This window comes from Nematostella vectensis, chromosome 3 (assembly GCF_932526225.1).
Source record: "Nematostella vectensis chromosome 3, jaNemVect1.1, whole genome shotgun sequence".
Taxonomy (NCBI): Eukaryota; Metazoa; Cnidaria; class Anthozoa; order Actiniaria; family Edwardsiidae; genus Nematostella; species Nematostella vectensis.
This window is the reverse complement of record NC_064036.1, coordinates 16,328,953-16,342,999: the sequence shown is the minus strand read 5'-3', so window position 1 is coordinate 16,342,999 and position 14,047 is coordinate 16,328,953. Positions and strand designations below refer to the sequence as shown.

At 39.7% G+C, this 14,047-nt stretch overlaps 1 protein-coding gene across 1 annotated transcript in view; it reads right to left on the bottom strand.

The window, feature by feature from the left end:
• Positions 1–14,047, bottom strand: part of LOC5507177 — a 60,706-nt gene that overhangs the window by 43,801 nt on the left and 2,858 nt on the right. The window contains exons 7-18 of the mRNA XM_032375697.2: positions 12,494–12,640; positions 9,435–9,497; positions 7,854–7,968; positions 7,079–7,200; positions 6,644–6,672; positions 5,745–6,004; positions 4,191–4,354; positions 3,720–3,862; positions 3,241–3,483; positions 2,071–2,187; positions 1,733–1,832; positions 1,243–1,321 (exon numbers count right to left, since the gene is read on the bottom strand). Of these exons, the coding sequence (XP_032231588.2) occupies positions 1,243–1,321; positions 1,733–1,832; positions 2,071–2,187; positions 3,241–3,483; positions 3,720–3,862; positions 4,191–4,354; positions 5,745–6,004; positions 6,644–6,672; positions 7,079–7,200; positions 7,854–7,968; positions 9,435–9,497; positions 12,494–12,640 (1,582 nt within the window). The remainder of the gene's footprint in view (positions 1–1,242; positions 1,322–1,732; positions 1,833–2,070; positions 2,188–3,240; positions 3,484–3,719; positions 3,863–4,190; positions 4,355–5,744; positions 6,005–6,643; positions 6,673–7,078; positions 7,201–7,853; positions 7,969–9,434; positions 9,498–12,493; positions 12,641–14,047) is intronic.

The following is a 14,047-nucleotide window of genomic DNA, read 5'->3' as shown; positions in this document are numbered from 1 at the left end:
ACAAGTGTGTTTTTTTTGACACGTTAGTACAGCCCCCTGTGACTTAGTGTGATCAGTGTTCAAGGTTATAGATGATATTTGAGAAAACGTGTTAATGCTTTATGGAAATATATTCACTGAAACTCTAAATGCAAATATTGGCACTGTTCAGTCCGGTCACTATCCACCATTAATTGTGGATGGTGACCGGCCTTTTCGAAATTTGTCTTTTTCAGATCTCAGAGCCGAAGAAAGGACCTCGTCGACTCACTCGATTGCCTCGGAAGGCAGACCTCAATCACGAGACAATACGTCATAATAAGGATCTGATTTTTAAAGATTATTTTATTATGTATACTTATTTGATAATAAAACAGTGTTAGTGTGACAGCCTTTTTCTTTGGGCCTTCTATTTTATGGGGTGCGTGTAGCTTATTGGATACTGTACGCTAATGTGATTTACGGTGTTTTTAGATTAGTTCTTCTTCTCGCGATGTTATGGAAATAAAAATGGAGCTCGCACGTAATTGTTTCGGATCCCGACCTTATGTTCACAGTCTTAGTAAAATACTACGAAAAGCAACATCTCTCCTTTTTTCAATAAATTGTGAAGTACTTTTGTGTAGAAGTATTGATAAACAAACCCGCGCACAACATTATTAATAATCTATTGTACTGATTACGTTTTTACAAAATTTAAGACTGAGGCATCTGTTAAAGAACTTATAGCGTTCTGTTCTTACACATATTTATGGTCCCTCTTTTTACTCAAACTCCTATTTATTTTTCATTTCGTGTGTGGGAGGGCGAAAAGAGATCGCCGATGTCTAAACGGGATTAATAGCAGGCACGTTCCCAGGATTGGCAGAGAGGGGTTGCGTAGTCATAGGCATCGTATAGAAAAGCGTATTATTTGAAGTTTCACGCGATCATAAATCATAAATTCAACATTTTCTTCTTTTTTTCCCCTTTTTCAATCGTGAAGGATTTACAAAATCGTGGAGGACTTTCAAAATCGTGAACGATTTCAAAAATCGTGAAGGATTTTAAAAATCGTGAAGGATTTTAAAAATCGTGAAGGATTTTTAAAATCGTGAAGGATTTTTAAAATCGTGAACGATTTTGAAATCGTTAAGGATTTCCAAAATCGTGAAGGATTTTGAAAATCGTGAACGATTTCGAAATCGTGAAGGATTTTTGGAATCGTTTACGATGGCCCAGGACGGTGAACTGATCCTGGGAAACTGACTTGGCGTTGAATACCTGGTTTGAATATGTAGGAGGTTGTACATAGGGACAGCTGCTTAATGAAGTTTTCGTCGCATTCTATAAACAGCGGGACCTACACAAACAAAAACACATTTTAACGAACAAGAACAACAGAAATATTTACAGCTGTTTCTATCGTTGTTGTTTCTGTAATAGCGTTCGTTATGAATACGATGTTTTATTTTCGTTGCTGTTCTTTTGTTGTCGAGGTACTGTTGTATTGTAGTTGTTTCTATTTTATTGTCGATCACGATATGTCTTTAGTAGTTGTTACTGTTATTTAGTTGTTTATGCTGCTTTATCCATTGTTGTTGCCTTTGTTGGCTGTAGAATTGCTGTTATTATTGCTCCGGCTGTTGTTGTTGCTGTTGTTGTTGAAGTTGTTGTAGCTTTAGCTATTGTTGTTGTAGCTATTGTAGATGCTGTTGTCAAAGTAACTGTTACCAGTCTCTGTTATCCATTGAGTCCTGATGATTGTACATACCTCTCTGAGAATATCTGTGGATTCCTGCTCACATACGTCTTGTTGTAGGACTAACGGCATGTCGTCCATAAGGCGCTTTGATCCGGGGATAGACTCGCCCCTAAACAACCAGATACCAAAAAACGTAAACCTCTTTGCTTTGTATAGCAAATAAAGTCCAGAACTCATACCCAGCCACTTATATCCACCGCCCGTTTAGGTCAGCGGAATTACTGAAGCACGAATCAGAACAAACATGCTATTTTATTTGGTGGCACAGTCGTGTTTTTGCCGTGTAACACAACTAGGGCAGCTGTGCTCAGCGACGAGCCGAGGTTGGTTACACATTTCCAACTGACCTTCCAATCTCCCAGAGGGTAGTTAGGTAGTCTTCAGTCCGCTGAATGAGTGAGTTGGCGATGTTGTGTTTAGCCAAAAACTCCCGGAGTGAGAGAATGCGCTCGTAAAACTTTGTCCTGGAAATAGAAAATTAATATATGGATTTAGGCATTGCCTATAGGCGGAGTCAACACATTCCAAATATTTTCAAAGTTTTTTTAATAATAATAATAATATAATGTATAGCCTTCACACAATGGTGTCAGGACTAATCTAATTCAATGGCGATGAACAATAACAGGGATAATAAAGTTCAGATACAAGGGAAATATAGTGATGCCTCTGCAATCACTTCTGGGACTATGCCGAGTAGCTTTTTGATAGGGGTTAACCACTTTATTGTGGTTCACAAGAAAAGCAATGAAAGTACTATAGACTACCTCTGAATTTGTTATTGTCCCCTTTAATATCTATCATAGACTTATTTTAAGACAACCATTTAATTTTATGGCCACTAAAAACATCAAACACTCCAGTAATATGTTATAAATGTGGCTGCCTTACAGGGGTGGTTTAATTAACTAAAACTGCTTAGAGTTGTTTTCAAAATCAAAAGAGAACAAAGACATAACAGTGTCTTAGTACTAAATAAATTAAATAGTATTTTACGGGTTTTTTTGAAAACAACTCTATCCAATGCTTTTATTGAGAGCTATTAGCCAAAACATAGTAGCATTAGTAGAAGTGCAGCATCTTGCTTTGATAGGTTTGATATTGCTGAAAAACAGATAACTTTTTTCATTTCTTTTTATGTACTGCCACGTTCAGTGAATTTTATGTACCGCCAAGTTCACTCCGGTATCAAGAGTCTTTCTTATTCATTCTCCCCCAGAGCATACAGATTATGGAACGCCTAACCTATAGCTCTCTGCCAGCCTTCAAGGCAACAGTTACAGAAGCTTTATCCTCTATAACCACACCAAGGCAGCAGCTTTAATATATTTTTTTCTATTAATTCATTTGTTTGACTATTAATTATTTTTTATTATTATTTATGTCTATTTTTAATTTGTAAGGACCTTTCAGGATTAGTGCAAACTAGTTGTTGAGGTGAAAGAAACTAATAACGCCGAACAAACAAACAACCATAACAAGGAAAAACTTGGAAGAACGAACAAGGAAGAACTTACTTCGGAGCAAAAGTATGGGCAATGGTAGCAGAGAAACTGCACATGAAGTAGCCGTATAGCAGCATTCCAGTTAACATGACGATGATGGAGAGCATTTCGCTGGCGTTATCGTGGGCGTGTATGTCGCCGTAACCAGTAGAACTCATGGAGGCCGCCGCCCAGTACATGCTTGCAATATACTCCGATAAACCAACAGGATCCGAAACTTGGATCACGTCGGTGGCCCAGCTGCCGTGCTTACACCTGAAACAAACATGTCACGTGGCTCATACGCCATTTCAAACTAATCTTTAAGTACCTTAGAGGAGCAAATAACATTTCAGGCCTATTTTACACAGTACCAGTAGAACTTCGTTGGTGAAAACATTTTAATGTTTAATGCTTAAAAGCGGCCAAAAATCCGATAGTCGTCTTGAAAGAAAAAAAGACACCACGGCAGTCAGCATCCCCAGCCCTCCTCGGTGCGTGATGGAACTCACCCTTTACCATAGCATGACTCCACAAACCAGAGACATGCGCAGATGTGAGTGCTTATCAGAATGTAGAAGCCAAACTTGATGGAGCGCACATTTCCCACGTTCGCGCCGAATCTGTTCTCTAGATCGTTGAAGTATGATATTAGCTGGAAAACAAAAACAAAGGATAAAGAAAGTTTACTCTCAGTCCTCACCACTAAGCAGAGACAAAAGGTTACCATTTAAATCATTCAGAAATTAATCATTCAATTTACTAATACTAAGCACTTATTTTCTAATGGTTTCTAATGTTTCTTTAATTACTTCTCGTTTGGAGGATTTTGTTCTGCTTCAGAAATCCAAAACACAGGAAATAACTATTAGAATAACCAAAAGGGTTTACAAATGTGAAAATCTTCAAATTGAAATTTCGGGTCTTTTGAATCTTCTTTGGAATCACATTATGTGAGAGTGGAGTAACTGCATGGTACGTACTCGTCCGATCTTGAGGAGGCGATTCAGCTTGAGGAACGAGAGGGCATGCCATTGTAGATGTTTGGCCGGCATAAAAACCGCCAATACTTCGATGGGGAGAATAGCGACAAGATCCAGCCAGAACAACTTGGTGCGGATGTAGTTAGCACGGATCTCCTTGAGATCTAAAAACAAAATTTGTCCCGTTACAAACACACACCGGCACCAATCGGGCAAGGAACGCTAGATCAGTCTATTACCCGTGCAGTTCAGCAACAACGGACTTGTGTCACGCGGCCAGTAACGCAAAGTAACGAAACATACTATTTTTAATAACTAGAAATTTTATATTATTTAGCTGCCAACTTGTGTGAAGTTAACAGGCCAACTTAAAGCATTTTTTAGTTAACCTATCGCATTTGACAGGGGAAATCTTAACGGTTGCAAGGAATTGCTTAGGCAAGCAGTTTCTAATTCTAGCTAACTTGTCCTAAAAAGGGAAGTGGCGCGTCCTTTCCTTAGTGGTACTTGAGAGTCGGAATTTTGCCACCAATTCTCGTCTTATACTCATTAACGAAGGAAGGAAAGTTAGGTTCGAGTTCGCACATGGTTTACCCTAAGTATGCTTCAGCCTTAGCAGTCGGTAGAATTAGGTTTTAGTACGTCTTAAGAATTTGACTGCAAAAATGGTTGAAATCCTGTCAATCATTGTAATCACGTGTGAAACTTGCCATGCGCACTAGCACAGCAAGCATGTAGTGTATTATCACCGTAGTCAGTAGCGACCATGTAAACATTACATAAGTCACGGCAGTCCACGTAGGAAGGTCGCCCCTCGTACACCCATTGGCTAAACCCTCATCTAAACGGAGCTAAAAGCTTTTCAGGATGTCAGTGTCGGTTATCGCCATCTTAGGAGCACATAAAAAGGGGTACGGTAGAAGCCCCAAAGAGACACGGTTATAGATATGTACACGAACAGACACGATTATACGCACATAAGGGGGCACAGTTATATATATGTACATGGCATGATATGATGTTGTTTTCCCTCTCTTGGAACACCTTGTAAAGCCTTCAGTTTGTAAAAGCAAACAAGTAAAACCCGGTAACCCCCCCCCCCAAACCAAGTGGTCATAGTCGTCGTATTAAGGAGACGGTCAAATGAACCACTAACCCAAAGCTGTTACACTTGCAACAGGTCACAAGAAATTGTTCATTCAAGAGATTGTCGAAATTGTTCTTTCAAGAGATTGTCACACGATTGTTCGCGCTGTTTGTCCCAAGGTGGTTCGTCACGATATTATTCACTCAAGAAATTGTCACATAATTGATCATAATTGTTTGTCACAATTGGGTTTGTCACGATATTGTTCACTTAAAAGACTGTCACACACTGGTCACGCAGTTTGTCACAAGTGGGTTCGACCCGAAATTGTTCACTCTAGATATTTTCACACGCTTGGTCACGCAATTTTTCACAAGTGGTTTCGTCACGCAACTATTCACTCAAGTTAATAGTCAGTCTATCACGCGTTGATCCATAACGCAAGTTGTCGCGCAACCCCTACATACCATTGGTAACCGCAGTTGCAAGATTGAATCGTAACAAGAAGTCGGCGACCAGGACAAAATCCAAGAGATATGAAAACGCGAGAAGGAGGTTGGTACCGATGCTTTCGCCATAGCCGAGTTTATGAAAAACAATGCTGAATGACGCGATGAAGGAGTACAAGAAACAGACAAGGATCAACACGGAGATGTGGATCTTCTCCCAGATGGCAAAACCACGGGAATGAGGCGATATCACGCGGTTCTTCACACGTTCCCACCAGCTAAGAAAGAAAGAAAGAAAAAATTGCATAGAGTTTAATAGGTTTTAAAAATGTTTGTGATTTTTTATGACGCTAAGACTTGCATAAAGATATTAGAGAGACAAAATAAACTACTTAGCATAAAATAAAGCCCCAAGCAAACAGCACCAAAATCGGCCAACATTGCGAGCATCACCTCGCTAGGCTCAGGGAATTTCATTTTTAGTTGTTATCATTATCTTATACGGTGTGTATAAGATAATGTACTGTCTGTCTTGGCTGATGTGCAACGACTCTTTCGAGCTTTCACTTTCTAGTAATGTGCAATGCCCTTTCGGGCTTCACTATTTAGTAAAGTGCAATGCTCTCCTGTTGAGGCTGCTTGTGCAATGTCTCTGTCAAGCACAGACTATTACTATAGTGTGGACTGTTATATAAGAGAACTACAGCTTGTCTGTCAGTCTGAGTACTAGTTTATGATCCCAACACATATAGTTCCTAAATCGGTCCTTTTCAGGCTTCACTAATTTGCCACACCTTCCATCAAGGTGTATAAACAGCACCAGTATAAGAGAGTGCTATGCGGACAGCTCGATTGCGTGGGGCTTTAGGGTTACTGAAAGAAAAGCAACTCGGTTGCTTTTGGCGTGCATCACATACCTGTCACCAAGGTGAACGGCTTTGGCTCCCTGGAATATTGCATCGAAATCACAAAATATGAGTTGAAATATAATCAAAGCAGTAACATATCACGTTGAAACGTGTAATAACGAGACAACCTGAGAACGACTCAGGTCAAGCAGGGGAAAATGTTACGCGTTAACGTTTACTGCCTACATGTTTAAAAAAAAACTGTTAGTATGTATCGTTATGAGCGTCGGTCAAGGATGTTTTTTATCAAATGATTTCACGTTTTTTTTCGTGCTTCAAGCCACGTATAAAGGTTAGATCTCACTGGAACTTAAGCACAAAAGAACCCAACTGTCTGGTTTTCTTTGCTTGTGTTTGTCCGTTTCTCGCTTGTGTGGTGCTAGTGGTTTAACTTGCACTCGAGCTTGCGCACTAGTGTAAATCAAACGGTAAGGCATGACTTACCATTTTACCAATGAGCCATTTGTTCGCTTCCGCTTGGTTCAGATCGAGGATCAACGAGGATTTTCTCTTTCGTTCCACGATCTCGCATCGGTGATCCACCGCGTGGAGCAAATGCGCAAAATCTGAAGAGATGAAATGGATGTAAAAAATTTACCGCTACTACCATAAGTACTTGGGATAAAAACCAGTCGTAACGGTCTAAGCTCCGACGAAGGGCCAACACCCGAAACGTCAGCGCAACCACTCTGTTTCACAGAGGCGTTGAACATACCTTTACAACCTTGTGTTGATTTATACCTTGAAAAGGATGAATGTTGACCAACTTTATTCAGAACTACAACTTAGGGCTGAATTACTCCTGAATAACTGACTATAAAGCCATCCCACCACTTTCCATGTAATGTTTATGGACGTGTTTTTACCGTAGTTCGCAGTATGGGAAAGCTGGAACAATATGTGATTATGGACTTTGAATGCCTCGCCTGCATAATGAATAGATCATTGATTGGCCGTCTTTGCATTTTGGTAGGGGGCTTATAGTTGAATTGAGGTAGGGGTTGGAATTACGTATAATGGAATGGAAAAGAAGGCAGAACCCAAGGAGGATACCATCAGAGCTTTGTCATCAGAGCAGGCCTTTGTTACCTGGGTCGTTCCAGAACTTTGCTCACTTCGTTAGGTACTGGCGAAATACTAAGCTATATATTGATGAGAAGTGAGTGACCTTAAAGGCCTTTAGTGTAGCTTTCTAGGGACTATATACAATGGGCCTCACCTTCTGGGTAGTGTTTAAGGACTTTGTTCATGTCGTCACGATTCAGGATGAAGACGACGCAAGGTGAGAGGGCGCGCACGTTACTCGCACGTAACATGTTATACACCAAGCTAACCTACACGCACAATAGAAGTTTATTATATATCGGGTATTACAATATATCTTTTAGATCAAGAGTTTGATACCGTATTCGTTAGTGATTAGTGACATGTTATACACCAAGCTAACCTACACGCACAATAAAAGTTTATTATATATCGGGTATTACAATATATCTTTTAGATCAAGAGTTTGATACCGTATTCGTCAGTGATTACGTAATTGTTGAGAAGAAAGCAAAAAGTCAGAGCTTTCAAGCAGCCACTGTAAACACAAGCTGTATGATCGGCTCGCCAAATAAAAACAACAACACTGACACCGCATCAGATGTGGACAGCGTTACTAACGATACACGGATTTAAAAACAAATCGGAATCACGTTTAATGACTCTGAAAACGGATAAAGGGATTCCTCTGTCCAGAGTAATGGAAACGGATAAGATTTCAATTGTTCTTTGATCTTAATTAAAGGAAACACCCACCCCGGGAGGACTCTCAAGAAAAGTATACAGGGATGATCATCCTATCTTTTGGGGGCAACTGCTATTCCTTATAGGTTGTTTAACGATATTTCCGAATTTACTATCTCTAAGGGTTAAAAATTCCTTCTACCACACCCAATTTGCTATCTTTTAGGGGTACGAATTTCTGTTGACCAGACCCAAAGTGCTATCCCTTAGGGTTAATATTGATTTTGCCGACGATCACCCCCGTCTGTTTTTATCGGAGTCCCCTCCCGGATCCACTCTCCCTTCCACAATAATCTAATGTTAAAAATTCGTGGCAAAAAAAAAATTTTTAATTCCGGGCAAAGTTTGAGGGTTATAATGTTCGCTGTCGCATCTTCAAAATCATAAGCAATAGCTGCTAATGTTAAGAGCATGATCACAGTTGCTTTCATCATTACCACTTGGCAAGTTTAATCATCACTAAGACACCGTCATTATATTCGCCAGCAACGAACAGCAAGAGAAATGCACAACAACGCCAACACAGAGCCATCACCGTCCTGATTACTGGCATCATTATCAACACTACCATCAAAACTACAACCAGCAAGTAGCAGCAACAATAACAACAACAACATGATCATCAGAAATAAAACCACTAAGGCCATTGTCATCGCAGGTACTTCACCACAAGAAACAACACAAACAAGAAAATGTCACAGTTATAACAAAAAGATAGCTTTATCACCATCTTGAGCACCGTCATTACCAACTATCAGAACTAACACCAGCAAAAAAAAAAAAACAACAACAAGCAAACAGAAAAATTCACAACAAAAACAACAACAGCATGGTCATCACAAATGAAACAACCAAGACGTCACCATAGTCCCTTACCATCATCATCAGAGCTTCCACCAGCAGAAGAAATTCCAAAGCAACGACTTTATTATTAGCAGATGAAATTATCCTTACTAAACCCTCGTTACCATCCATATTATCATCTAAGACGAAAATAATATAAAAGACAAACCTCGCCAAAGATGTAACCTTCTTCCAAAACAATGCTTTGTGTAATATCATCATCGTCGTAGATCTGATATAATAAATTCGAAATGTATTGGCAAAAATGAAGGATCTTAAACATATTTATATTTTCTCCATAACCTTTATTAAGATGAATCTAAGCTTTGCCAATAAGAATACGGCGTATACAGGGGAAGTCTGATAGAAAATAAATCAGTGCTTTAAAACTTTTGCTGTTCGTTACGAGAAAATACGCCTTTAAATACATTCATTTGAACGAGGCGACATTGATTTGCGCAAATTTTATATTCAATATGGAATTTTGCATAAATGTGGTAATTCAATTGTACTTTTTGTCACTCATCAAGGAATGAGGGCATTCAATTTGGGAAAAACAACATTCAACTACATTAATTTTAATGTCATTACGATTAAACGAGATCTCAACAAATTGATTCGACAATCAATAGCACAAATACACCATTTATTGACATCAATATTCTAATATTACACCTTGTACCAAGATTGACAATCAATAGCATTAACAGACAATCATTACAGTCCTTCTTAATATCATTAATGCGATTGTAATAACAATACAGTCTTTAAGTAATTCAATGAAATAATATATACTTTCAATATAGTAGTCGCATTTTTTCAGAACAAAAATATGTAGTACTGTACTTTTTCACTAATCTTCAATAATCTCACGATTCATACAGCGAGGCAAATAGGTCTGCATTAGCCTGTACCATAACGCACACTTCGCTGCTGTTATTGTGTTGATAGAGCGTGTTAGGGCCGCTAACAGTTGTTGTGTGCGGAACTCGCCTAGAGGTAATCCTCGCGCCCAGGCTTCGTCTCTGTTGCCCACCATTGCTTGTACTTGGGGTCTTGAGATGTCTGCCTTGATCGAGGCTTTTGGCGCGCTTATTACATCATTGCTTGTACTTGGGGTCTTGAGATGTCCGCCTTGATCGAGGCTTTTGGCGCGCTTATTACATCATTGCTTGTACTTGGGGTCTTGAGATGTCCGCCTTGATCGAGCTTTAGCGTGCTTATTACATCATTGCTTGTACTTGGGGTCTGGAGATGTCCGCCTTGATCGAGGCTTTTGGCGCGCTTATTGCTTGCTCCACGATTTTCAGGAAAGGACTATATGGTGGAAGCTTTTCCAGTTATGTGTTGTCGCCTGGATCGCCAGGGTCATTGTGTGCTCTCGCGCCATCGTATATAAAGATGACCCTTTCGTCAGGGTCTACCGTCTAGATTAAGCCTACTTTGGACAAGAAAATCTTGGAGTCTCTGCCATCGCAACCGTTACAATACGCCCTCTCTGGCCACAAACTTGCCTGTCCGCTCTCTCTCCTAGCCTTGCTCGTCCATGACTTCGTGCGGTCCAAATGATATAGCCACACTCATCTTCAAACACGGTATGATGAAGAACGGCGTGGTTCATAAACCAGTTGGCATATATCTGTCTTCTATCAAGAACGTCGGGCCGGTTCCTTTCGGCTGGGAGGGGTCTGGCTAATTTGACACGGAAAAGCATCCCGTCGCGTGTCCTCGCTACAGTTCTATCGTGAATTTGTGGTTTGCCGGGAAGACGTCGCCGCAGTTTCTTGGTTTATTCGCTGTAGAGTCAGCATGCCGTTCTCATTAATGATTTCCTCCAAGCATTTCCTCATCACATCGTCCACACGAACATATCTCTGGCCGCCTCGGGGTCTTTCGCGGATTCTGCCCTCTCGTATGTAGCGTGCCACATTCCTCTTGCGGTCGACCTATTTACTCCGAGCGTGTCTGCAACTAGCAGTCCTCTTTTTCGTCATCAAAGGCCCTGACAATTCTTTCCCTGTATTCGAGAGGTATCCTTTCTCCTCGGCATCGTCTACAGCACATAAGCTAGAGTTCACAGCACAATACACTGTAGAAAGCTATCCCCATAAATGAATTTTGTTTGTTTAAGGCACTTGAAAAAAAAAAATTGCACAACAACCGTCTTTATAACTTGCATGCACAAAATTCCCAAAAACGTGCGAGTTACATCATATCTAGTTGATAGCAGATTTTTGTTTATTGAATTACACAAAGACTATATTACTAGTACAATCGCACTAATGATTCTTAAGAGGGCAGTAAAGGTTGTTTACTAATGCTATTGTTAGTCAAACTATGTACACCTTTTGCTTTTCATTACCGAGAAATACGCATTCATTTTAGCCAAAATTACAAACATTTACGCCGATGTACTGTCATTTAAGCGAAAGTAAATCATTTGAACTAACAGGAAATGCATTAACGAACTTTACATAATTAAGTGAACACAATTGCATTTTCTTCACATTCATTTACACTATTCGACAACCAGGAATGAAAAATCTATTTGTAATGAAAAGCAAAAGGTGTAATATTAATGGGTCAGTACGCAGCTCTTACAAGCTGCAATTTGATTGGGCAAATAAACAATATCCACACCTCGACACAAAGAACGAGAAGAATAGAGACAAAAGAACTCCTTTGTAGAAAAAAGATAGTAGGAGACAAAGCAGCTGCGTACTTACTCATATTAATGTAAATAACTGTTATATTCGTGCCATTGATTGTCGAATCACTTTGTTAAGTTTTCGTTTAATCTTTTAAGATTAAAATGAGACGAATATTTGTGCAGTTGAATGTTGTTTTTCTCAGCTGATTTCCATTTTTCGCAAAATGTATGCTCAAAGAAGCAATTGAATGGTCACATTTATGCAAAATTTTAAATTGAATATGCATTTTGTGCAAATAAATGCCGCTTCGTTCAAATGGATGTATTTGCGCTTTATTGACTGAGTATTGGCGCACATGAAGGCGTATTTTCTCGTAATGAACAGCAAAAGGTGTACTCATTTAAATAGAGCAAAGTACAGAACAAATAAAGGCAGAAAATAAAATTCAATGTTGCCTTAGTGAAGAATTGAAAGCCAAAAGAGCAAGCAAAGGCAAGTAATGCAATAATTTTTAAATTTGCGACAGAGCAAGACTAAAAAAATATGAGTACAGGAATACTGCAAGTAGAGTAAATACCTCAGCTTTGCCTTTGTGAATATAGCAAATGCTCTGCCCTGTTTCGCCTTTCTTGACAATCATCTGACTCGGCATAAAAAAGGTTGGCTTGATGCACATAGCAATCATTCGCTTACAAGCATCGCTTACTTCCTTGAACACATGCGCCTTGGATTAAAAAATCATTGATTTTAAAAGGTGAACTTGAAAGGAAACTAAACAAAATCATAAGTATAAAGTTTTAGTCAGCCTCATCTTTCTTATTATTTTAATTCGACATTCATAGGAAGACAAATAAGCACAAACAATGATAAGGGAAAGTTCACTTATTATATATCCCGAGGGGGGTGGGGGGGGGGGGGGGTGGGCGTGAGGATTTTGATAAAATTGAGGGATAAAATTAGTTGACCCCCCCTTCAGGGGTAACAAAAATTTTCATGCCTTCCCTTAAGCTTCACCCATATTTTCGGGGCCCTTCTCCCGAAAACCGAAGAAAGACAAAAAGTGGAGGGGAAGGAATTGGATGAAAACATTAATTCAAAAGTTAAGGCACTCAATTTCTCAAAGATGCGACTAACTCCAGGTTGCAACCTGATAATGGTTGATGCTATGGATGACGTAAAAGCGTAAAAGAAGCAAAAAGGCTTTTCGATCTTCTCCTTGCAAGAAAAGCGCAGCACGAGAAAAGAAAAAGAGCCAGGAAGACAGGAGAATCAGATATGAGTGAGGATGTTGATGATGGAGAATGAGCGCTTATAGCATTAAAATTGTTTTATTTATATTTTAGATATGGAACATAAGCACTTTATTATATTATATAGCGGAGAACATAAAAAAGATGTATTAAGGGTGTATACAGGTTTGCATTGCATAGATAAAACGTGGCTTAATCAGGCCCGTACCCAGGATTTTTCTTGGGGGGGGAGGGTGCGAAATCCGAGGAATTGGACCTAATTTTTCCGGAGAGGGGGGGGGGGGGAATTCTCTGATAAAAATTTTGGCCATCCCCGAAAAAAACAAAATAGAATTTTTTTAATCCATTTGCAGTATCACCACAGGACTTTTATTGTCGAATTTGGCTACCAGAGTGATCTAGCTTATGCTAGTTTTGTCTACAAATGGCACGTCTATTTAAGAACCGAAAGTGGACCTTCGGCCGTTGTGGGGGGTGGGTTCGCACCCCCTGCACCCCCCCCCCCCCCCCCTGGGTATCCTTGACTCCTGGATTGTGCATGCCAAATAACTGCCCCCAAACCGAGACAAGTTAAACCAAGAAGTCTGATTTGACACTTCGTCAAATTATATAGTAGAGACAACTAGGCATATGTAGATTGTGCTTGGCAACTTTTGAGCAACTTTTGGCGTTTTGAGCAACTTTTCGAAGGACCAGCAACCTAGGGCAACTTTTGCCTTCCTTTGCAACTTTTGAGCAACAAATTGGTATAAAATTGATCCAAACCATAAAAAAGTTCGTTATTTCTAAAAATGGACAGTCCTCACTCATTTACTAGCACAATCTACACATGCCTAGAGACAACACCCAAAGGAATCAGTGACCCCCCTTTTAAAATCCAA